Source organism: Sinohyriopsis cumingii, chromosome 12, assembly GCF_028554795.1.
Source record: "Sinohyriopsis cumingii isolate HCF-2022 chromosome 12, ASM2855479v2, whole genome shotgun sequence".
NCBI lineage: Eukaryota > Metazoa > Mollusca > Bivalvia > Unionida > Unionidae > Sinohyriopsis > Sinohyriopsis cumingii.
In genome coordinates, this window is record NC_142972.1 from 19,404,343 (window position 1) to 19,431,830 (window position 27,488).

The 27,488-nt window shown below is 38.3% G+C and overlaps 1 protein-coding gene across 2 annotated transcripts in view; it reads right to left on the reverse strand.

Moving 5' to 3' along the window:
• The window catches only part of LOC149786050 (organic cation transporter protein-like), a 97,661-nt gene that overhangs the window by 58,472 nt on the left and 11,701 nt on the right, over nt 1–27,488 (reverse strand). The window contains exon 2 of one of the 2 annotated variants that reach the window (XM_089976338.1): nt 21,087–21,281. In XM_089976338.1, the coding sequence (XP_089832464.1) occupies nt 21,087–21,229 (143 nt within the window). In that variant the 5' untranslated portion in view covers nt 21,230–21,281. Of the gene's footprint in view, nt 1–21,086; nt 21,552–27,488 lie in introns of those variants that run through there. The other variant, XM_089976340.1, reaches the window with a different exon arrangement.

Sequence of the window (27,488 nt, forward strand, 5' to 3'; positions counted from 1 at the left end):
CGCCCTCCATGCTGCTACACAACTTCAGTCTTTGATGGGTTAAAATTTACTAGCCATTGTCTGGAATATTGGTCTATAGTTTTAAGATCAGAGTTTTGCATATATTCGATACTATTGGTATTAGACAAGAAGTGCGCCTGTGAACTATCATCAGGAAAGAACATATCCTTGGGGGATTCCAGCAAACACATGTTTCTTCGTTGATTCAGAGGTATTAATGAATGCTTTATGAAGTCGATAGGAAAGATAGTTGCTTAGCCTACTAATTAAATGAGAATCTATTCAATATAGTTTCAGTTTAAGTAGAAATCCATTATTCCACACGCTATCAAAAGCCTTTCAAGAATAAAAATACCATATACCTAAAGCAATGAATAACTGTGGTAGATATCTTTTAACTGAAATATGGTAGAATTTAGGGAGGAAACCAGAGTGACATTTACAAAAAGAAGAGTATCTAAATTCAAACGGTTGTAAGTGAATTTGAATATAACCATTCCATTATTTTCCCGACACAGCTTATCAAAAAATAGGTCGGCTTTTAAAAACCGGCAGCACAATAGCTTCTTTCTAAGTATTTGGTATCAGTTGTCCTCTTAATGATTTATTGAAAACGATGCACAGAGGTTTGGCAGTGGTTGGGGAGGCAATTGTTTTACATTCGATGGCCTGTCTTATCAACTCCACAAGCCTTTGACAGCGTATAGTTTTTATTATAAATAAAATTTCTTGCTCAATAATAGTTATTGATGATACCCTTTCATTCGCCGTATCATAGACTTAAGCTAGTTTAATGCTAGTATCGTTTGAATATTGCAGTGAAAAAAGGTGTTTAATTATTTTGCGTTTTCCAATCTCTTAAGACAACACCCGTGGCTTTTGCTCTGTGAGAAAGAAAGACCCTACCCTTTCAATCGATCTTTGACAGATTTTCTTTTTACAACAACATTTTTTAGTAAACCAACCACTACAGTAGCATATGTTGCGAGGAATACTGCCTCTGTAGCGTGCATTTCAACAGGCATAACTTTATTTTTAGGTCTGTGCAGACAAAGATTACGTGACATGAGATTGTAAAGCCTCGACTTTTAAATGGGGCAGAGCACGGTTGAGTTGGTAAAACATATATTATATCTCGTTGTACTTACCACAACCTCGAACGAAAAGAGCCATAAGATTTTCGAATACCGAAAGTTACCCTACATACCCACCTCCCCTGTTATCAAAGGCTACATTCTGCTAGGATCTCTATAAACACTTTTTTAAATCTTATAGGAATTTTGTGATACTTGTATGAAAACAGTATATATATATATTGTTCTATAAGTTCTATGCAAGCAGTCCATCTTGGATTGGTGATAATAGTTAAAAGACAAACGGAGTTTTAAGAACCTAGCTCCGCCTTCTAGGGCATTCTCCACCCATGAGATAGACTAATACATAATAAACGCATATGAACAACGAATAAAAAATATATTTAAGAAAATGAAATAGGAACCACAGACAGACAAAGAGCAAAGGCGTATTCCGGATTTAGTCAACTGAACTTAAAGTGCGTGAGAAGGGGGTAGCACTTGTCGCTTAAAATGGGCACGTTTCGTTATTTAGCACTCAAAAGTGAACCATTTACGCAGAAACGGTATATTCATTAAAGAAAAGAGAGCGAGATAAAGATTATATTATGATGAAAGGATGGCACAATTTCATGACGTACAATCTACATATCGACTGTAAAATAGTGTTGCTTTCAGCGCAAAATAATATATGATAGTGAGTCGATATTCCTGTTCCACTATGTCACTAAGGCACTGATGACCCCTGCTAGCATAAAGATAAGTCAGCGACTCATCTAAGTTTTCCCGTTACGGACATATAACCTTTGTTAGCCCAAATCTGTCAGACAGTCGACATGATATTTAACGTAAAAAAATGCATGTACTTTATCTCGTAATAAGGTATCGTTTTCTTTCATTGACTATGAGCAGCAGAGGGGCTGTACAGACCGAAACTTTTTGCACAATAAACCCCTCCAGGAAACTATTCCTCGATAGAGGGCTTATTTCGACGAAATAAACCCTTCTATTCAGAATACAGGACAAAAAAAAATGTCCCCCGAAAACTCGAAGAGTTTCCAGGGACAAACTCGTTGAGTTTGCACTGACAACTTGGGTTACTTCAATAAATCTGAAACAGTTTCCGTGGCGGGGTCGTTATTGAAAAATCCATGGGTCGGGTCCATCCCCTCTGCTGCTCTGGGAAATGAGTTTCCAAGGAAAAACATTTTTATGTTGCAAATAGTGTATCAAGTCCAATACGGTATCTTGTTCTGGGATCGTGTAAATTTATTGTCACAAATCCGTGAGGTTTTCTTTGAGCATGACTGAAGAAATTTTTAAATTTATTTAAATCCATATCGCCACCACACCAGGTTTGATGAATATTTCTCAGTGTATGTGTATCAACTCCATTGAATATCGCAAGAAGATTACAATTATCCCTGATTACTTTAGGAATTTGTGTATAACGCTGAGTAACATAAATCACATCAGTGTTTTTGTGACGTCCCCGGGAAAATATTCTTGCGGGATTTTTTTGCTTGTCCAACATAACATCATCATACACTACTAGGTTGTTAATTGATTCATCAAGATCCTCGACGCTGGGGGCTTCTTCGATATCAGTGATAAATTCAACAACATCCTCACCGTCTTTACTCAGCGCGCTTGCACTCTCATTAAAATCTTTTATAACGTTATAGCATCGTTGATCATCTACAGATGGAGCTATCAAATACAGTTTATCCCATTTCATCCACTTCATTATCAAGTTCAGCAACAGCTGTGTTTTACCTGAACCGGATGGCCCAATTATAATCGCGCGGATAGAGTTTGGTAGCACTGAATTATGCTTAACTGGCTCTTTCTTTTTTGTCGCAGAAAAATCTGTAATTTCCATTTGTATATAAAGAATAATAATTATGGATCTATATTGTGTGAAGTGTAAGGCACGAACCCCTACGAATGATCTAACAACCATTACAACAAAAAATAACAGACAAGCACTTTCTGGTAAGTGTACGCGATGTGGCACAAAAAAATTTAGATTTCAAAAAAAAGCGAGAATTTAGCGGAGGTGACATTGCAGCCAAACTTGGAAAGCTCCCCGGAACTCCCTGGGCAAAGTATCCCGGAGAAAAACATCTCCCAGGATACAATTACTGCGGTCCAGGGACCCGACTAGATATCAGACTTGATGAACAATCTAAACCAAAACCGGGAGAGTATCCGATAAACGCTATCGACGCAGCGTGTCACATACATGATGTTGCTTATCGAAGTAAAGATCTACAAGACAGGCATATCGCGGATGTGAAATTAATTCATGCACTAAGCGCCATAAAAATAAATCATTTAAGGAGTCACTCGCTAATTGGTTAGTAAGATCAGCGATGAAATCTAAATTAGTATTAGGCGCTGGATAATTAAATAAAAATGCAAGCGATTTATTATTCCCCAATCGGATACTGGAGAGGTAACTCAGCAATTAATAAACTCGCCAACGCGGCATCAGTAACACGCGAGGTTGCCAAAAATTGGCTATCAAAACAAGCAATATGGCAAATCTACTTACCACCACCTCGACAAATCAACTTTGCACATTTTGATGTTAGTGTGCCCAATGAAGTTCATCAGGCTGACATACTATTCCTGCCTCATGATACTGTCCGTAGAAAAATATACAAATACGCGCTAACAGTAGTTGATGTTGCCAGTAGATACAAAGAAGCAGAACCGTTAGCGACTAAAACAGCGTCCGAAGTCGCCTCTGCGTTTAAACGAATTTATCAACGAGGACCTCTAAACTGGCCACGATTATTACAAGTTGATCCTGGCAAGGAATTTCAGGGCGCGGTGTCATCACTGACAAAGCAGCATAACGTTACCATACGACGAGGACATACTGAAATTCATCGGGATCAGGCAATTGTTGAGCGATTTAATAGAACACTCGCTGAGAGATTATTCGGATACCAGTACGCGAGGGAATTCATTTACGATACGAGATCTCGTGAATGGGTTGCAAGACTGCCAAACGTGATAGCCGCACTGAATAATGAAATTACCAGAACAACAAACATGAGACCTGTAAATGCAATCACAAAAAATATATACCCCGCGTCAGTGAACGCGGACAACAGCAACAAAATGTTTCAACGCAGCCAGGGACGCTAGCGTCCCCACTGCTGGGTAATGTCACCGTTAGGTATTTATACGAACCAGGCGAACTAGAAGGAGGAAAAAAAAGAGCAACCGATCCCACATGGAGTGTTACTACACATAAGATATCCAGCATAACCAGATCAACTGGGAGAAACGCAATCTACAGATTAGATTCGACTGCTCCTCAACGCGGATTTAAACGCGAGCAACTTCAGGTGATTCCCGAGGATACACAATTACCACCCCGATCACTAAAGTGATCCGCACTGAAGTGATTCAATCATTTAAATAACTGCAGCAACACCTCTGCGTCGGTTACACTCAAGACAGGTCAACATCACATTTTCACGTGTATGACCGCGACTGCTATCTATTCTATCTACGGTGAATTGCCTTGGGTCGTTTTTCGAATACTGCCACAGCAATAAACAATTACAACTCGCACAGTGATTATTCTGCTGTTGTTGTAATTGTATTACAAATTCAACATCCAAACTTTGTTTGGGATCAAACTCTCTACCATTTTTTTTGTCGCTCTGTTTGTAACCGGCTAATTTCTTTCTTATTGTGTCATCAGCGATTGAGCTGTCGTTGACAACATCATCTAATACAATTCTTCGTAACTGACCTATCCTTCTTACTCTTGACACGGCTAAATAAACTAAATTTGACCACTCGATGCGATCATCAACAATCCAAACTGTTGTATCTGAAATAGTTAGTCCCTGCGAACTGTGGATGGTCATAGCGTATCCTAGCGTCCACGGGGATTTGCTCATTTTCAGTGCCTGTTCAACAGCATCAACATCAACTGTGACAATATCATTTAATACTAAATTCTGTTTCTCCGGACCCGACGCAGTCAGGCGCCCTGGAATATCAACATCAATATTCTGCAATCGCGTATCAGCTGGTCTATAACACAACGGCACTGGCAACATGGGAAATTTCTTCTGATGTAACTGAAATAACCGCTGCTGAAGTGTGTCCCTGACTATCTTTCTACTTGCCACAATTAAATCACCTGGTTTCCACGTTTCCCAAAAGTCGCTCAGCGAAGTCTCTGGAATTATTTCACGCATTATCTCACACTGGACTTTATTGGTTTGTAGCCTGATCAGTGCCTTAAACTCTTTCAGCGTTTCATCGAGTGCTCTAACATCGTTAGTTATTTCCTCATAATAATCTACAAAAGTTTTCAGCCACTCGTGTGGAGATTCACCTGTAAATGGGGGTGGTTGACCATGATCGCCGCACATCACCACTGCGGTATTTTTCTTTAGCAGCCAATCCAGAAACTGTTTTAATGTATCCAACGGCACAGTGTCTATCTCATCCCAGATGATTTTCTCGGGAATATATTTCGTTCCCATTCGTTCAGGTGTCCACGTGCCGCCGCTGTATTTGAAAAAACTGTGATACGTGCACGCGTTAACATCCCGTTGTCTCATCTCCCTGGCAAGTCTGTGTGTGGGTGTTAGCACAATCATGTCAGAGTTTCTAAATAATTCAATCGCTCGAGTTGTTTTACCAGAACCACCAGGACCGTTCAGATAAACTGTTTTGTGTCTTGTAACAGGATCGTGCACCGGCGGCAACAACGAAGTTGCCCCCGACGAAACCATCGAAGATATTTCTGCGCTGCGATACTCATCCTCGATTTCAACATCAGCCGATTTACAATATCCGTGTAACATTTCATTCTTTATTCTCCACGAGCCCCACGATGGATCATCCGATATAACATTATCCAACAGCGCTGAGTGTTTTTTATCAATATAAAATGAATCCGTTGCAACTCTCACTGCGGCAACAGGGAATCTATTGATCATCGACAACAAATTTATGGATACATAAGCCAGCATCGAAGATCTCAAATGTATGTACTGAGATGATTCTCCGTCAATATAACTAAAAACAGTCCCTAGTTTTTCCCCGTTTGACAGAAACACATCTTTGCGGTTACAGAACATGTTGTTCGTGGCTGCATCAGCGACAATAAGATCCAATTCAGTCTTGTCCATGATTAATCGACTGTGATGTTGTTTATGATCATACGCTCCACCTTGAGTGAATTTCCCTATTATTCTTCGTCCTAGATCTTTTGCTGTGCTTTCATCATTTCTGAGTTTGCTTTTAAGTACTTCAGGAGCTTTCTTGATGATAGCGTCGATAGAAGTTTCTGGATATTCTCGTGACCAATCTTCGATGACTTCTTCTAACGTAACCGGCGTTGGAGTTGGCAACCAAACTTCGGTTTGACGACAATAACATATAATCGCTTCGCTGACCGTCAGCGACAACAGTATTCGACTGTCAAGCATGTATCGCAATAACACTATCGGTGCCCATCGCTTCTCAACGAAATGTCTGCCAAACCAAACATAACACACAGGATGTAAATCCTTAGCGAATTTAAACGACGACACACGAGCAAATCCGGTCAAGTCAAAATCGGGTAAAACACCGTTGACAGCTACTCTTGTCATGGTATTGCCAGCTTGGCCAAACCGTTTAAAATATTCGCTGCATTCTCCACGCCCAAGGAAACTTCCTGGATAACACGCCGTCATGTCCACGGATATCATACCGCGGTGATCATACTGAGTATTCCACAAACCGCCGTGTCCGTATTCGACACAGCTCTGCTGGATATCAGCAAGAAAACTTTTCGGAGTTGGTCTCCATGAATTTCGTTCCCGGGCTACATGCGCGACAACACCCGGGACAGTAAAACAGTGTGTCAGTAACGTATCAGTGTTGCCAGCATGATATTTTTCTGCGAGTTTTTTCATTTCCTGCTGTAACGCCATTGTTCTGTATATTTCCCCGTTGGGTCTCACAAACTGATCATATTCTCCATCTTCGCTACTTCTGAATAACCACACAGACACTGGATCGGTTTTACTTATCTGATAAATAAAATCAAACATGCTCCCAGAATTGCTTTGCAATTCCGGATAATACTTCACAACACGGTCTTGCGGAAATATCCTAACCGAGTCAGTCCAGGCGTGACTGTTATGATCGATAATAGTTATTGGTGTTCCACGGGAATTGTATTTACACTCATACAATACCTCACCGGTTAACGATGAAACCGTTATAGGAAATTTTAGTAATCGCTCTAGCTCAGCAACATCATTTATTGACGCTCCTTTATCCGCTACTCGTGTCGCCCACGCTGTTATTTTAGTTTGTCTTAGCGGTGTTAGGCCGTTTCCTCGCATTGCATTTTTAAAATGTTCCATTACTCGCTCAGCTACACAATTCAACACCGACACCTTCATCGGTTTGAGTTTATCAACGCGTGGTTTCTTCATCGGATAAATTCCATAAACAACTGCGGTCACAGGATACGCTCTGGCATAATATGGTATATCAATCCCAACAAGTACTCCCGGTTTTGAGTCTTTACTTAACAGAACGGTTTTTCCACGAACGCCTCTGGCATCAAGAACAGGGTCTAGTTTGTCTCTGATAATCCACGTTCCCTCGCCGACTCCAACAATAAATTTTATCTGTACGAAATATCTTCTATCGTCGAGATACCCAATTATGTTACGCGCGATTGTATCGTTCATGGTAGCATCAATGATACGGTCACGAGAAATGCTTTGCATTTCCCGAGAAACGCTCGCGTTTCCGAGGATAATTTTATACGAAGACCACGTGTGTGCGGCACCATCACGACGAAACTCTTCTTTGGCATTCTTGATAACACCAATTACCTCTGCTAACTCTCTTCGTCGTGGATCAGCGGTTAACCGGTCAAGATCGAATCTAGAACCTGATATGGGTTTTATTCTGGATAGTCTTTCAAAACCCATTATTATAATTAAGACAAATATTTAAATAGACAAATATATTATATGATGAACCAATGCAAGTGGATCAAACTAAATTCATCAGCGCCGTGTAGCAAACCCTGCAGAGGCGAATACTGTGGACAACATGCTCAACAGGTCCGCGGTGGGAGTCTAGGACCGATACCGTGTATCAGATGCGGCATTGGAGTACGAGGAAAAACGCAATTATGTTCAGCGTGTGGTGGAAAACGCTATCGAGAACTAAAACGGTATTATGATAAAAAAAAATCCAGACTGTGATAACGCTCTCAAATGCGAGCGTGATTACATAAATAAGTTTTCAGACAAATTATGAATTAGACAATGATTTGCTTATAGTATAATGAATCAAGAATTCGTCCGACATCCAACTATTCCAAATTATGAGGCAAACCGAGATGGCATAGTGAGAAACTACAGGCTGAGGAAACAAGTTGGTACAGTTGATAATGCTGGTTATTTAAGATTTACTGTTAGGAAAGGGAGGTATTTATGTCATCGTTTCGTCTATGAGGTTTTTAACGGAGAGATCCCTAAAGGCCTTGTCATTGATCATATTAACGGGAACAGACTTGATAACAGTATTGAAAACCTTCAAGCGATCACTCAGAGCAAGAATACCATACGAGGAAGAGTTAAATGTAAAACAGCTATAAGAAGAGCAGTGAAATCTGTGAATGTTGAGACTCGTGAAGAAATAATATTTCAATCAATGAGCGCAGCCGGTAGGTATTTCGGTATTTGTCCACCTTCTGTACAGCATGTCGCAGATGGGATCTACAAAACAGCATTTTCAAAGAAGCTCAAACAGAAGATTTCATTCTGTTATATAACTCTTATCGTTGACACAAACGACGATAACTCCTCCGAGAGTGTGTAACGCTTTGCAGAGTTGTCGTTGCTGGTCAGAGGATTTGCTCCCCCTAAGAAAGCCACCTTGATAAAATATTTTATCGAGTTCATAACATGTAATCATTTATTTACCGTAGAATATATATTTTTTTACAAACAATATCCTCGTTTTACTGAATATATCCGACTGTTTTGCTCTTCTGTGCTTGTTATATGACCGCGCTTAAGAAAACATACAATTAAAATATTTTAAACAAGTCCCGCCCACTGCTAGAGCGAATTTCCAACTCGCAAGTAACAGTTGGGTTATATACGAAATCGCTCCCTAAGACCTTTGGGTCGATCGAAAGTCAGCACGCGCAAGCAAAACCATAAATTTAATCCGCCAATGGCGGGTGTCTTTTGTGCACCATCCAATGGTCGATTCAATGGATGGTTTTGCTCTGCTGCTGACCGTAGAAAATGACCCACCTGTGTATGTTTGTGTCGTCATAGGATAAGGTCTTAGGATAAGTTAGGATAAGATTACATGTTCATTGTGCCTTTACTTGCTGTCATACTCGAATCAGAGGTTAAAGGTTGTCTGTTCTGTACCGTCTCTTAGGATAAGATTACATGTTCATTGTACCTTTGCTTGCTGTGATACTCGAATCAGAGGTAAAGGTTGTTTGTGTTGTCAAATAAATGTTTGCCGGGCCTGCTAGAGAACTCGATCCTAGAAGCCAGGGCTGTCTCGTCTTGTAAATAAATGTGCCTCTGAGTCACTTGGCAGTCAGAGGGGTCCGTCCTTAGGATAAGTTACGTGTTATATGTTTGTCCTTGTCAATTCACTAAACACGTCCTCTTGAGCCTATAGAACGTTATTTGACGATCTAGAGGCTCTTGCAGGGGATAAAGTGTTTCGTGTTACATGTTGTATTGTCATGTCGGAAGCAGTCCTCGTGGGGTTCTAGAACGTTATTTGACGATCTAGGCCCTTGCAGGGGATAAATGTTTCCGACTGTCTCGTTTTGTTTTGGAAAGCTAGCGTTTCTCATGCAAAGTGTTTCTATTAAAAATATAAAAATATATAATAATATGAATCACGAAAATATAAATACCATACTTGTTGAAATTAAAGAATTACAACAGCGAGGTTTTAATATTTTACTAGACACTGAAACAATTATGTCAGATTTTGAATCCTTGAATGAGCTATCACGCTTGGGGAAGAACAATCTCCCTGCTCGTTATAGGTTCATTAAGGGTTTGCAAGATCGTGTTTACAGATCACTTGCCGGGATAACTGAAAATCAGGTATCTGAATTTATTCCACTGTGCCGTGCAGTTGAGAAGATTCGTCTTGGATTGTCACAAGAGTATGAGACTCGAAAATTAATTAGCACCAGGGTGAGACGGTTAAAAGGTTATATAAAGAATCTAGACACGGAAATGCCTTGCATTTCTGACAAAAATACTAGTGTTTCTGACTACGAGGCCGACAAGGAAGTATAAACCGCATAGCGTGTGACTCACAGCACAAAGTGAAAGTAGAACCTGAGAACGCTAGCGCCCCCCCCCCCCCCGCTTGGAGTGTAAAGCACATTTCCACGGGTAAAAAAAAAAGTGTATTATTTTTTTTGCCCTTGGAAACTCAAAGAGTTTCTCAAGTGAAGGGCGCTTTCAGATTTTCAGGATTTGCTTAAGCGTTTCAACATCAATACAGGAATGAGAATAGTTCATAATCTGTTCTCGTTGACACCAAACTATGATCATATGATTTTGCTGTAGCTCTGTTAATTGTGACGGAGTTAACAAGAAGTCTTCGTCACCATACACGTCAATAACTATTTTAACGGGGAAATACTGTTCTGGGAATGTCTGTATTTGAAATGCGGTTTTTATTGCCTCGTAAAGAATTTGCTTATCATGAATATGAACTCGTGCATGAATGTACTCGGGTTGATACATTATACACAACCGTTCTTTTTTAAATGCGTGCTAGCACTTTCAACGATAACTTATGCTGGTTTTGATAGGGTATTTGCACGATAAAATGACGAAAATGGATCAGTGCAGAAAAAAAAACTATTATAAATATTATGGATCCCTTGACTTAGGACTTCACCAGTAAGTTTATACTAACAGTCTCGTCACGCAGGTCCAACAAATTCCCCCTCTGGTCGGTGAGTTTGAAATTTATCGTTGACAACCACGGGTTATGACACCGTAGATAGACCGGATTGATTGGTTCTTGCACAATCAGAAAACCAGGGGGGTCTCTTGGTGTGAACGTATACAGGATAAACCCCTGTTGTGCCGTCGTAGTATCTGATGCGCTGTAACTGCCATCGATGACGTCACATACAAGATTGACCGCAATAACATCTGTGATATTTACGATCCCGGGTGAGATGTGTCTGCCATCGGATGCTGTACTGTTGTCGTGCTTGAGAATAACAGGTTGTGGTTTTATTCGTTCGTACGCGGCAAGAATATCTTCGAAAGATTGATCGATGAGATCAGAGACTGATTTTCTCAGCTCGGGCACGTTATATCCAGGAAATTTAAAATCTGAAATATCATTCACTTGAATACCATATTTAATTGCAAAATCTGCTCTGGCTATCTGTCTATAATTATCATCGATATAGTCTTTAAGATCCAGTAAAGCCTGAATTATTCTTAGATTTATAGTTTCCATGGCCGATGCGAGTTTGTTCAGTTTTTCTATGGTTGTGATAATATTATCACGCGGACTTGTTAAATCAGAAATATAATCTTGGAAATATACTCGCAGGAGTTGTAGCTGTTGTTTATGTACTAGATTGATCGGAATAAATAATTCAGATTCTATATCATCTAGACGGTAAACACGGAGCTCCTGCCCCCCCTTAACACGTGGAGCTTCTATACTCCAAGTATCGGGCATTAAAGTACTTTTTCTTGCTAGTAATTGATCTGCAAGGAGTAAATAATAATTGTACTCGAGGTCGTGTAGTGCTTCTTTATAGGTCATAAAATCCGATTTTTCAGGTTTTGGTGGACGAGGTTTAACCTCGGGGGCCTTTGGCCATCCTAATAATGTTCGGATTGAGCTGTTATAAATATCCACGGCGTATCCTGGCGTTGAGATTTCAATGACCGCAGACAGCGTTGGTTCATGAGCTGTTATAGATATTTTGGCTTCCTTGCCGGTGATTCGTTTTATTTGGCGTTGTATCTCATTATTGATTTCTTCGATCTGATAACTCCCAGTGGGAAGTGTAATTGTATTCCAGTCAAGTTCACCCTGTTCGCCGGAGTCGGCTTTGCTTTTCCCGAACACGAATGAATTATTTGGCTGCAGACCACCAAATGATGCCGACCTAACATTGGGCCAGCTGTGATACACACTGAGCTTTGCTAACGCGATTTCACTCACTGGAATTGGAGTTCGAAAATTAATACCGAATTCTGGTGTCGTCGAGGACACTGAGATCATTGTGGTCCTTACCGGTGTTGTGTTTGTGACTATTTGTTGAAGCAGTTCTATTGACATTATTTATTTGTTTAGTTTTCAAATAGTCATTGTACGCATCTGACATTAGTTTGAATTCAGAATCTGATATCGTAGCGTCGCTACTTTGCACGTCTAACGATGATGATATCAGCGATGATAATTTCTGATATGCGGTCGTGGCTGTATTTAATTTTGTCGTGTAATCGTGTAATTTTGTGTTAGCACATGATGATATTTTTTTTGCTATGATGCCGAAAACTCCAGCTGTTGTTGTGGCCGCGGAAACACAGATCGTGGCGGCGACTGCTGCAGTTACCGGAGTGACCGCTGATAGTATTGCTCCGGCAGATGCAACAACGGCAGATACTGAATAAACCATAATATCCAGCACTGTTATGCGGCGCTTGTATTTTTTTACTTTTTGACTAGTTACTTCGATGACAGTTTTTAACTCAGATTGCCACTCACGGACTTGATTGTATCGATATTGTTGAGCATCTGGCGTCGTTGACATTATTCAATTACGCGGTAACCAATTGAGGCGTTGCAGCGACGAATTCCAAACAAAACCAGTAAGATGTTGCTGTTAAACTATCGTCCTCGGCTTCAAGCATAAATGTTTCCTCGGTTCCGCTGTTTAGTATTACAGTGCAAACCCCGGAATACTTATCGGTGGAATGTCTCCAAGGATATGTTGTGAAGATTTCAAATTTAGCGGCTGAAAACACAGACAACCTGTAAACACCGGTGGCTGTTGCTGTATATTTGATAGTGTTATTTTGTCGTGACCATGTTGCGAATCCCGATGATACCGTGAATACGATGTTGGTGATATGCCCCGGAGTAACTCCAGTGGGAACTTTAATCAAACTGGTTTTGTTAACGATATCAGGAATACCCGATACGATATCCTGCTGTGTTTGTTTGATCGTGTTAATGTCGGTCTTTACATCAGCGAGTTTTACATCGACGACTGGAGGAGTCCCAAAGAACTTATCCACGACCTCATCAGTTTTTACGAAGTTTCTTCGAAATCTTGTAAACGCGCCCACGTGAACATCATGCTCTGCACGCAGCGTATTTAGTTTACCGTTGACGATGTCCACGTATTGTTTGTTTGACGCATCCTGGTCGGATTCGGGATTCGCTAACGCGGTTATTTTGTTGCCGCTCATGCTGAGTTCGCCTGTCATCGTGTCACCGGCTTTTTTCACACATTTATCAACACCTTTATCAATACTGTCTTTGATGCTTGCGATTGATATATTCGAGTCCTTGATCCGGCCGCCATCACTAAATGCAACGAAGTTATCCTTGGTAGCTCCAAGAACTCTGCGAATTATATCATTCCACTTAATGTTGCTCGTTCTTAGTTTTCCTTGCCTGTCTTGGAAAATAGCAACTTCATCTGGGTCAACTCCAGCTATATTCAAAAGATTATCGACTTCATCTTTGGTCGCATATTTTGAGAGATCAGCATCTGTGCTTGGTTTACCTCCTCGTGTGAAAGGTCTTCCGTAAATATCCACCATTATTCTTATTGCTGTTTTTCAAATGCTAGCATTTCTCGATGCGGTATATTCATACACTACTTTATGAGGAGGAGTTGCTGGATTTCTTGAGATTGCATCAAGAACATTTAAAACCTCCCTCCCACAAATGGGCGGATCAATTAATGTTTGTGTTGGTAACGTCGACTGCCACACTGGAACATTAGAAAATCTGCTGACATACTTGAGAAACTCAACTGGCGGTGCTAAACCGTACGAATCAAAATAGATAATTCCACGTGGATCGATCGCGTAAGCAACCCAGTGAGTTCCCGGACCATCTTTGTTGTCGAGATTGATAATGCCAGTTTCTGGATTATTCGGTCGTTGCGGTAATTGATCTCGCATAAATACGCCTCTGAAATGTTTTACACGCAATTTTTTAACAGCATCGAGTAAATCAAAATTGCTCAACGGCGTTAGAATTTTTTTGGATACCATGATGGTGGAGTTCCTGGTAGTCTTAGACCGCGTCCTTTTTTTTTCTTGTATCCTTTTCCCGTTGCCTTTTTTAGTGCCATTCCAGCTGCAGTTCCAACTGCACCGAGTGCTGCGGCTTTTGCTACGGCTGGTGCTGCCGCGGCAATCAACGCCGGTATTGCTGCGAGAAGAGGAAATATTCCACCGGTTTTAGTCATGTCCTTGATAGCTGCAGCAGAGAAATCAAGTCGGACACCGGTTTTTGCTGTTAGTGCCTTATTAAAATGTTTAAGCTGAGTATTAGTCAACGACAATTTGTTTGGACCACCAGTAATCTGATCTCGTTTTAGTGTTATTGATGTCCCGCACGTGCTTGCGTTCTTTGATTGCAATTTCTTCGTTTGACCGGAAGTCAAGGTGACATTAACATGACTGTATGACATTATATCCTAAGTTTGATTTTAATTGCGTTACATATTCTCGATTGGAGCGTCGATGACCCTCATTCGTCCGCCAACACCTTCAAGCAGCATTGCTTTATCGGAGAGTATGACAGCAATCGCTCTGTAACCACCAGCAGGAACACCTACACGAGCTCGGAAATGTAGGTCGACAACAGATTGTTTAACCAGATCAAGATGTTCCAGCGAAAAGTAATAAATCGGATATAAACTCATAAAGTCTCGCTGTGATATTTGCAGGCCAGTGTCTACATTAAGGTCGCGCCCCATAAATGACATCAGACGATGATACGCGCGTGCGACACGATGATGTTCGAAATCTATTAATATATCCTCAGATGGCTCCTGATGCCCATTTATTCTCAACGAAACTTCAGAAACTCCAAGTGTATCAAATACCATTGGATTTCTTTCCTGGCTATCTGTTCTAGCACGGTATTGAAATGCAATGAAAATATGTCGTGGTGCTGATACTCCTTGTTGCGATGATATATGCCATGTAAACAACCCACCATTATCACCCTGAATAACGTCTGTGGTTGTTGTTTTCCAGGATAGCAGTGATTTACCGCCCGTGTCCATGAAAGACAACAGTCGTTGTTCTTCGGTGATTGACGGAGACAACACTGGCATCCACAACCACAGTTTAGTTAGTATTACCTGACCAGGGGCAACAGCAGCATCTCGCCAGATAGCGTCATTATCATCAGGTTTTCGCACAAGTACAACTGTGTGTTTGGCACCGAATATGACCTTGTGGACATCTCTGCAGAATCCAAAGATGTGAGACAATGGAATCACACCTGAGAACTCTTCATCTCCACTTAACATCGATCTACGTGTTGCAAAACCCAAATTAAAATTTTCGTTCATCGATGCAACTGCGTCACCGGCATTATTCATTGTTACATTCCTGTTCTCGGGGCTGTCGGTTATATCCTTTGCAAACATCATTGATGGTCCGGCTGATCTGGTGTAATCATCCGAGTATCTCGCCAACCCGAGAATTGTTGTGGCAACGTCGACGTTATCATGAATTGTTTCAATTTCTTTTCCATCTATCATGTAAATAGCGGATTTAAATAACGCCATGATGCCGTTGTTAACAAATCCAACTCGGTCGCCGATTCCGTAGTTAGTGTTATCATTCTTTAAAAGCCTACCTTCAACTTCGATGAAGGCCTCAGCGGGCAAGAAGTATCTACTTGTATCCTGGACCTGTAGTTCAATTCTTCCGCGTTGGTTAGGATCACGTGCTTCATAAGAATAATATTGAAAATCACGTACAGAATCATCTTTAAGTACTGGTTTGGACATATCAAACGCGTCATTGGATTTTCGTGCAAACATTATTATTATTTGTGATGATCTAATTAAAATGTTATCGTCACCGGAAACCACTACCAGCTATCAAATTAGCAGTTACACTATCTTGCAACGCTTTGGAGGTAATTCCTGCTGTTGCGATCTCAGCTAATTTCTGATTTACGGCCTTATTTACTACGCTACTAACATTTGCCGGCATAGCTTCAGTGGATGGTAGTTTTACTGGCACCAACCTCTCGACTGGGTTTTTTTTTCGTATCAGCTGTGCTAGTCGATCCTTGATTGATTGAAATGCTTTCCCGGCAAGACTACCAACAGTGCCAATGGCTTTATCCTTGACAACATCAGCGGCTTTCATCGCGAATTGTTTTGCTAACGGTCCAGCTTTCGGAGCGATTCTTGTGACTAAATCCCTAACAACATCACCGACTCCATCTCCGTAAACAACCTCGTATACTGGTAATCGTGAGTTTACTACTCTGACACTTCTTGGTCTGCGAAAAGAATCGTGTAGTATCATTTTATTTAATTATTGTTTATCTAACTGAATTTGCTAGCAAATTTAATTATTAGTCGCTGTGGTAACCGTCTGCGAGTTCATCAATGAGCCCCCGGTAGATGCTGATATCCATGATGCCACGCTGAAATAGTCTCTGACAGATATCTGCGGCTTCATTTATAATTTCCGGAGAATTGTTTCCGGCACGTCTTCCTCCGATGAGAACTTCCAACCGTGATACATCATCGATGATATTATTAGGGCAGGCAATAAAACCGGATCCTAAACCCTCCCCTGTTGATGGTACAATTCTTGGGGATAAAATGTCTTGAGGCAAACTTTCAGAAGATGTTGTTAAGCTAATTATCGGCGACCTAGTTTGTTTGAATTTTTGGCCCCGCGGACTTCCTTCAGATGCAGCCTCGTATTCACTTAACGGAGTTAGGTCAGGATCTATTGCTCTTCGCCGTGAAGGATATTGTTGTCGTTCTGTGTGTTGCAACGGTGATTTTTCTTCTTGAGGTTGCGATGGTGGAATTTCAAGTTTACGTATAGCATCTACAAGTCTATCGTATTTTGTATCGTCCCTGCTGATTTGTTTTTTTATTTTCACGTATACGATACGAATATTTGATAAAATTATCATCTGTCATAGAACCGTGTTCTGGGTTTAAAGACACATCTCTTCTAATCAATCCTAACAGTATTGTCTCAGGTAATTTCTCTTCTGGTACATTTTTAAGAAGTTCAATATAATACTGCGTAAATCTTTTGGCGGGGTCAGTAATTCTCCCTGTTACTCGCTTACCAGCAGGTACTGACACAACAACTTCATCGGGTGGAGGCGGGGGTTTAAGTCCAGCTGAAATATCCTGTAAAATTTTCCTTTGCTCTATTAAAGCCTCTTTGGTAACAGCTGCGGATTTTTCAGTAGCTTTGGTCACGGGTTTAAATAATTCCTCCGTAGTCTCTGCAAAGCCTTCCCGTGCTTGCTGTCTTAGTTGTAATTTTTGTCTGACACTATCACGGACAGGAAGAAATTTCTGAATTGCTTCGAGACGTTCTCGAGCTAATCTAGTCGTATGTGCTTCTCCAATATTTGCCATTATTTATTTGTCAATGATTTAATTCCGCTAACATAAAAATGTTTTTCCTTGGAAACTCATTTCCCAGAGCAGCAGAGGGGATGGACCCGACCCATGGATTTTTCAATAACGACCCCGCCACGGAAACTGTTTCAGATTTATTGAAGTAACCCAAGTTGTCAGTGCAAACTCAACGAGTTTGTCCCTGGAAACTCTTCGAGTTTTCGGGGGACATTTTTTTTTGTCCTGTATTCTGAATAGAAGGGTTTATTTCGTCGAAATAAGCCCTCTATCGAGGAATAGTTTCCTGGAGGGGTTTATTGTGCAAAAAGTTTCGGTCTGTACAGCCCCTCTGCTGCTCTATGAAATCTGTCCAGTAATGAATCTTGTCAGGTAGCAAGGGTTATGTCCATTTTTGGCAAATTGTTTCATAAAGAAGCAGTTCTTTGGAGGCAGACCATACCATACGTGTACCTTTTGATAGTTTAAATTAGTCTCTTATATGCCATATCTGCATAATAATGCTAATTATCTCATAGCATTCTACACATCGTTCAATGTTACATTTGTAAAATTCTCAGTAATTGTAATTTTCTTTTATTCTTAGTGTGTGTGACACTGTGAAATACAGAGTAGACGGATTGTTCAAATTCGGTTAGAAATTTATATCCAGTTGTTACTAAAACAAGTAGTTAAAGGACTGGTTCTTAGTAAGTTTGTGATTGGAAAATTTTCTGCAGCTAGCTTTACGCTCTAAGACAATTATTTTCTTAAAAAATAATTCGTTGCAATTTTGAAGTTATAAGCCTGGATTTTTCGAGATTTATGGCCTAACGTTTTGAAATTAGATATTTATTTGAATTCATGCGCAGCGATTTGAGCATTATTACAAAATATTGGTTTGCTACTAGATCAAAAAATTGTGATGGCTCTGAATTTTGGCTGTATGGTTATGTAATCATTTGCATGATTTTCTATAGTATTTATTGCTACAGGAATTCTAGCAAACCCACTTAACACAGCAACAAGAACAACAATAACATGACATTTCGTAAAGAAATTAGTTACTTCCACTCTTTGATTATCTTAATAGTTCTTTTATTTAAACAAAGATTTCGTTTCGGAGACAAAAATTAAGATGAATAAATTGACAACCGTTATGCCTTCTAGATTTTTTGCAGAAGAATACTTTCAGTGAGAAGAAACGGAAAGACGACTTCCAATAACATTTTAAAAAAAATATACAATAAACACGCATTTCAGTGGGAGACTAAAACTATATGAGGCGAAAAATAAATGTTTCACATGTGAGGCTTTTGCGTTTATAGCCATTTATTTCTGACACAAACAATGATATTAATATATTTTTTGCTAAGGGACCGATCATTTAATTTATTTTGTGGCTGTGAGGTGTAGGAGATGAATGGGATTTTATTGTTTATGACTGTTCATCATAATGAGTTCCTGGAGTGACGTCATCTTGATAGCTCGCTTTAAATAAATAAATGCATACAAAACAGTAAGCCTTTTATTGTAATAAAACACGACCTGACCAGTTTTCAGACAGCTGATTTAAAATGTATCGCTGTCATTATGCATGGTACAACGGGTTTCTGCATGTAACGCTTAATATTGTATGTAACAAACTTATGCATCTATATTTCTGGTTATTTTAAATGAACAATTCTTTTCTTTTTAGGCCGGCAAACTCATTTTTTGTCTTCATATTAATAGGAAAGTCAATTAAGATATATTTAAAGTGTAAGTCATACAGGCCATGTAGACATTCAGAACCAAATATTTCATTGACGAGTGCCATTTTCTTTAGAATTTGATTATAAATTCGTTTAAATGGCAATAATTCCGTTTATTTGGATCCTCATTCATCCGTATTCCTTTAGAAGGTCATTTTGTAACTGCACGAGAAGTACCTACAGCAAAATCAACGTTAAATCAGGTGGACATTTTTGGAAGCGGTCAACCTAAAGGGTGTGATCCAATACAAACCGGACTGACTTTCGCGCTATGATGTCATACAGAAATCAGCACCTGTAATTGGTTAATTGGGAAAGTTGATGAAAAGAAGACGAAAATACATAAAGTAATTTAAACTATCAATAGAGTTCGAGTTTTATGTCGTTTTGAATTGAAACGGATCGCGGATAAAATAATACCTTACTCAAGGGCTGGGCCCGCCAGTTGAGTTATGCAGATTGTTTGGACAGACAACTAATTCAATTCCCATAAACAGTGACGGTGATAATTGTTCAAATTAAGATACTTTTTTGGTAAGGTCGCCAAATCACGCTTTTATCTTGTGAAAGATCCATCCAAGTGGAAACTTTTAAAACGAAGAAAATAATTCTGCGGCTAGAAAGATAAAAAACAAGGTTTAAGGTTGGAGCGTAATAATACATTCATTCACCCATATGAAAGCTCTTTTCTGAAAAATGGCGTAAATATATACCAGTAAATAATTATAACCAATCACCAAACGTAATTCTTTTAAATGCGGCATTTACTATACCACGAAGCATAGGCTGGTTCCTTAAGGTCACTAAGTAATTAATTGCCTGGGACATAAGATCAGATATTGTTTTTATAATAATTATTCATAGAAAAAATCACTTGCCCTTGCAATCTCCTGAAAAATATTTGTATGAATTTGGGAGCCAACTGAAATGATTAGTTGAGAATATTTTCCACAAAAGAATCAGTGTCCCTCTTAACTTCTTAATATAAAATAAAATATATAATTTAAGTAGTATGGTTCATATGTATACAAGACAACTAATTTAATTCCCATAAACCGTGACGATGATAATTGTTCTTATTACTATACTTTTGTGGTAAGGTCGTGATATCATGCTTTCATCTTGTAAAATATCTATCCAAGTGGAAACTTTTAGAACGAGTGGTCTGGATTTATATTTATAAATTTTCATTATTTAACAAAATAGCTGCAAATGCAATTGTTTTATACACACTTTAGCTAGCATAATAATTAGTTCTTTGTGACCATTGGGGGTGAGTAATATATAGTTATAATAGTTTTATTCTGTTTTAAATATCATTGTATACGTAATACAGTGAAACTTGAATAGATGACCTCTTGTTCAAAACCCCAATACTACTGTCACCCCACCATAATTAATACAAAAAGAACATAATGATTACACCTTGCTGGCGATTTGATCGGTCAGTTGTCCATAGGAATCTATCTTTTACGATATTTGATGGATATATGGCGCATAACCGAAAGACGAATTATCAGCAATCGATAGTCGTAATCTAACGTAAATTATTTGTTTGACCTATTTTAAGGAAAAATACTCAACACTTACCTGTGATCTGGAACACCGAGAAGAAATACAGATATCGTCGTGAAAATTCCACAGTTTATGACAGGAAGACACAGAAGAAAATACAGACGTTTTTGGTAACATCCAAACTCCCCGATCTTGATCAAAACTTCATCAAACTGCATTTTTGTATGTAACTTGATCTGCCAATTTTAGGATATGCAAACTTTGTTTTGGCTGAAATAAAATGAAGTGCACATTTAAGAAAAGTCAAACTTATTAGCCAACGTCTTCAAACTCTTGCATATGTCGCCGAAAAGTGAGAAAATCGAGAAATAAAAATACATATAGTGGTAAGGGATCAAAGAAAGTTTTCAAGCGCCAATTTAAGGGAATGAGAGACGTTATCGAGTAAAAGAATAAATAGTAAACTGGTTTAGAGCGAAATGGAAGTAAATAAAGACAGTAAATCCCATGCAGTGACTGAGGTCAGGCGAGCATGAAAACACTTAGTTTAGGACATCATGAATCAGTTATTAGCACTTTCATAAATAAAACAGCCGAATCATAATTCCGGAAACACTACATAATATTCAATCTGTACTATGCATTTTAATCCATCACTGTCTGGAAATTGTCAGCTTGTGCAAACCAGCTAGGTTGATAATTCAATTTTAACTTTTTTAATAGTGTCATTGGTTTCTTATTGAGAGTGGGTGAACTTCAATTGTGTTTCCGGAGGGATAAAGAGACACTCTTCGTTTCTACCTTTGATAGCGAGCACTCTTAGTTATATTAAGAATGTATATAACACTGCTAACAAGCGTGCAACAGGCAGTTGATTAACGACTGGGTTTGAAAGTTCAATATAGATTGATATTTTAGTAAACGTCACTGTGAAAGAGTTTTGCTTATTTAGGTAATTAATCACATACATACATACATACATACATACATACATACATACATACATACGCATGCATGAGTACACACAGAAGAGTCGTACCGACATGATTATTTTTGGCTCAGCATAAAACAAATTCATTGTTATTTTAAACAAATCAAGCCCAACACCAAACACCCATGAAATAAAAATAATTGTCAGCAAACACCCATGAAACAAAAATAATTGTCAGCAAACACCCATGAAATAAAATAATTGTCAGCAAACACCCATGAAACAAAAATAATTGTCAGCAAACACCCATGAAATAAAATAATTGTCAGCAAACACCATGAAATAAAAATAATTGTCAGCAAACACCATGAAATAAAAATAATTGTCAGCAAACACCCATGATGTCAGCAAACACCCATGAAATAAAATAATTGTCAGCAAACACCATGAAATAAAATAATTGTCAGCAAACACCATGAAATAAAAATATTTGTCAGCAAACACCCATGAAATAAAATAATTGTCAGCAAACACCCATGAAATAAAATAATTGTCAGCACACCATGAAATAAAAATAATTGTCAGCAAACACCCATGAAATAAAAATAATTGTCAGCAAACACCCCAGCAAACACCCATGACATAAAATTAATTGTCAGCAAACACCCATGAAATAAAAATAATTGTCAGCAAACACCATTTTTGCCCAGGATAAATTCTTTTTTTATATAGTATAATCCCTGTCTCAGGCACAAAATATCTTAGTTTCGTTTTCCAAAAATAATTAATTAACACACCAAATAAATTAGTAACAAGACTGATCAGCTTCCAACACTTTATCTCCCAGCTCAGAAATCTTTGTGACAGGACTTGAGACCCAAGCTTTTCAATTATTTTCTAATACATTTGTAAATTCAGAATTTAAGTCCATTAAATTGACATCAAATATTTTATACTCGTTTTGTTCTGTCATAAAAGGAAATGATGGCTCTAAATCATAAATATCGAGAACTAAACGTGGAAGATTGTCTCTCAATACTGAACTCTAAAGACATAAAATCTGAAAGATGAAGACTTTTGACATTAAAACCATTCCTTAGTTCAAATAATAAAGTTTAGTACTACACGCTGAAACAATAGATTAATGTCTGTCAGCGACTATTTCATTTGAGATAAATGCTTACAATGTCAAACATTCGATATATAAATAATGTGCTTCTGATTTACACACATTAACATGTGGTGCACCTCACCATTATCGAGAACCGAGCTTAATGACAAGTTTTATTTTATGTAAGTATCTAAGGGAATGTAATGGCACCTCAACACTAATTAGCTATACTGTGCCAACTAGAGGTAAAATTAAAAATTTAAAAATGTTGGCAGTAGGAATACAATGTTCAGATAGAAAGCAAAGTATTACATCATCTTCTAACAAAATCAGCCAAACTGGGCAGTATGAATGGCATCACCAGAATGTCGAATAGCTTATTGACATCTACCTGACATACACATCACATATTAGGGAATAGCTTACTGACATCGACCTAACACTAGCATAACAGATTGGGGAATAGCTTACTGCCATCTACCTAACACTAGCATAAAATATTGGGGAATAGCTTACTGACATCTACCTAACACTAGCATAACAGATTGGGGAATAGCTTACTGCCATCTACCCAACACTAGCATAACAGATTGGGGAATAGCTTACAGCCATCTACCTAACACTAGCATGACATATTGGGGAATAGCTTACTGCCATCTACCTAACACTAGCATAACAGACTGGGGAATAGCTTACTGCCATCTACCTAACACTAGCATAACATATTGGGGAATAGCTTACTGCCGTCTACCTAACACTAGCATAACATATTGGGGAATAGCTTACTGCCATCTACCTAACACTAGCATAACATATTGGGGAATAGCTTAGTGACATCTACCTAACACCAGCACAACAGATTGGGAATAACTTACTGACCTATACTTAACACTAGCATAACATATTGGGGAAAAGGTTTCCGACATCTATCTAATATTAGCACATCACAATGTTGAATAGATTACCGACTTGTACATGACACTAGCATACAAGAATGTGGAAAATCTTTCAGGCATCTACTTGACACTAGCATAACAAAATGGGGAATAGTTTACTGACATCTACCTAACACCAGCACAACAGATTTGGGAATAACTTACCGACATCTACCTAACACTAGCATAACATATTGGGGAAAAGGTTTCCGACATCTACCTAATATTAGCACCGCACAATGTTGAATAGATTACCGACTTGTACATGACGCTAGCATACAAGAATGCGGAACATCTTTCAGGCATCTACCTGACACTAGCATAACAAAATGGGGAATAATTTACCGACACCTACATCATACCAGTATAATACAATGTGGAATAGCTTACCGGAATCTATCTGACATCTGGATATCAGAATGTTTAATAGCTTACCGGCATCTGCCTGATACTTGTATACCAGAATGTGGAATAACTTACCGGCATCTGCCTGATACTTGTATACCAGAATGTGGAATAGCTGACCGGCATCTGCCTGATACTTGTATACCAGAATGTGGAATAGCTGACCGGCATTAACCTGATACTTGTATACCAGAGTGTGGAATAGCTGACCGGCATCTGCCTGATACTTGTATACCAGAATGTGGAATAGCTGACCGGCATTAACCTGATACTTGTATACCAGAATGTGGAATAGCTGACCGGCATCTGCCTGATACTTGTATACCAGAATGTGGAATAACTGACCGGCATTAACCTGATACTTGTATACCAGAATGTGGAATAGCTGACCGGCATTAACCTGACATTAGACAATTAGAATTAGTAAAATTAAGATGTAGTTTTAGTGTTGGATACAAAAACATTTTTGTTTGGATGAAAAATATTATGTTAGATTTCAAAGAAATATTATTTAAAAAGTAATAAATCATCTTCATTTTGATTGGATAAACTTTAATGGAATTACAACGGTACTGTACATAAGAGATGTGGAGAACCTACAACAGTTCCTTTAAACGGTTCTTACAAGCTGGAACAAATTGAATACTGGAGCAAAATACCTGCTGAAGAAATAAATTGAATATTTACAAGTGACATATCCAGGCTAAATGAATGCATCATGCGAGATATAGTTTAGGTGACAAAGTACAAAATAAAACATTTATTACGCGTTATTTTTCAGTATAGAAAACACTTTATACAAAGTTTTATTTTTGACGAATACTGGTGTAACCCAGATGCAAATATCTGAATACCATTTCAGCAATATATTTCAAAGTCAACAGTTTGGCTGAACATGCTATTCATGGTGATGATACATTTTTGTTAGCAAGCGATTTGATAATGAACATGAACATCACAGAGAGTTGGCTACGATTACAAGTGAAATGGTAATGAACATAGTGGGTTACAATAACAAGTTGAAAGGTAATCAACATAGACGACATAGTGGGTTACAATAACAAGTCAAATGGTAATCAACATAGACGACATAGTGGGTTATAATAACAAGTCAAATGGTAATGAACAACTTAAATAAACGGACAGAAAGTAACAGATTGTTTCCGATTTTGTGCAATCTTAAATGCTGCGAAAAAAAAAGACAAATGAAAAGAAAATAAGCATATTTAAGTGGTAAGACATTACGGAAAAAACTGTATCGTGCAAAATTATAAATCTGTCATAAAAACCTATTGTATAACTGTCTGATTTCGATTATATTTTACTCCTAAGATAAAAAAGTCTGTATTAAATATTTTCGCTGAAGTACAAATGACGATACTGCTGAAAAGTTTAGTGAAAAATATCTTGAATCTCCAGTCCCATATAAAATATCTGCTTAGTAGAGTTATTCTGTAGTAGAATTCTTCGTATTAAATGCTGTGTGTATGTATCAAAATATTTGATGGTATTTTATAGTCTTTTGATCGGTTTTCTTTTAAATCAATACGACTCAGTCATCTCCTGTTGAAACACTTACACTGTGCATAATGAATGTAACAATGAACACTTTTACAAGGAATTGAATGAATAAAATGATCGATGTGTAGATTTTCTATAAATATAACGTTCAAAATAATTCAGTCAGAAACTGAAAATACGTGAAACCAAACAGGTCAAGTTGTTTGCTGATTATTAGTAATGTTAATTAAATATAGCATGATGCTTTTATATTATCGATTTTTTGACTCACTCTTCATTATCTTTATAGCATGCTTTATAATATTCTCTAGATCAAGTACTATTCGATTTTTTGTTATTATCATATTAATTTTGTGATTTTTGTCTCAAGCGTTCAATGATGTTTTCATTTGTTCGTTTAGACTAGTTTATTCCGATCTCAGTTTTTCAGATGGTATTATTCACGATAAGGCAATCACTATCTTTACATTGCTTCTGGTGTTAATAAACTTTATCTATCGAGTTATGTTCATTACATTTCTGACATAAGGATGTATGTTTGTGTTATCCACTAAATAACATTATCATCATAAGATGCAAAGGCATCCGTACTAAACGTAATATCTTAGGATGGTAGCATCTCATTAGGATTTTATTAGATTCATCTCTTGGTGATTTATACTTTGCTAAAATAAACATTTCTTGTACAAATCGGATATATTTCATCGTGTGGAACAAACAATTCATACATTATTTTATCACATAGTCGGTATACTTTGACTAAACTATGAACAGTTTCATATTCTTGATATCATGCATGTGAACATATCACTTTATGTAATTCTGATTGGCTCACATTCCAAATAAGCCCATGAAATAAGTGTGCAGTATTCTCTTTACTGATTTGCTGCGATTGTGGGAAAACTTCTTAAACCCCGCCTTCTGGAATTTTTGTATTCATTGAACATTTTCTTCCGCCATTTTTTTCGACTCGCGAAAGGGAATTGGGAACAAAACGGTCTCGTCTGTTTCAGTATTGCCAATTTACCCCCACAGGGGTTTGTTATGTCATGTATAACATGAAAAATGGCAAAATCCCCAAGATAAGAACAGTAACAACAAGTAAAACTACCGGCATCGCTTAGATAATAGCAAGGGCGGAGGTGGGAATAGATGAGCGGTATATCTGTAGCATGGAATCCACCCTATATGCAAGCTTGGTATAAATGTGAACTTACTGAAGTAAATAATCTCACCTTTGTTCAGAGAAGAATATAGACATAAACTGGTCTCCCCAAGTGACAGAACTTTATCCAACCACAGCATATTTACGCGGTAAAAAGAGATTTGTTTACGTCATCTGTACAATCTAATGTTCCAAATCAAATACTGCAGCTATCCGGTCAAAAATACATTACAGCATATATGTGTATTTCTGCATCGAATAATCTTCTTGTCACAAAAATATCGCAACAATTTAATGCTTAGTTGTGATTGGAATTTCAATGCGTCACACGCATTCGACATTTTGTGTTTACAAATGTTTTGTCATTTGTAAAATGTTCTGTTTATTTGGAAGGACGCGTCTTCTTTGA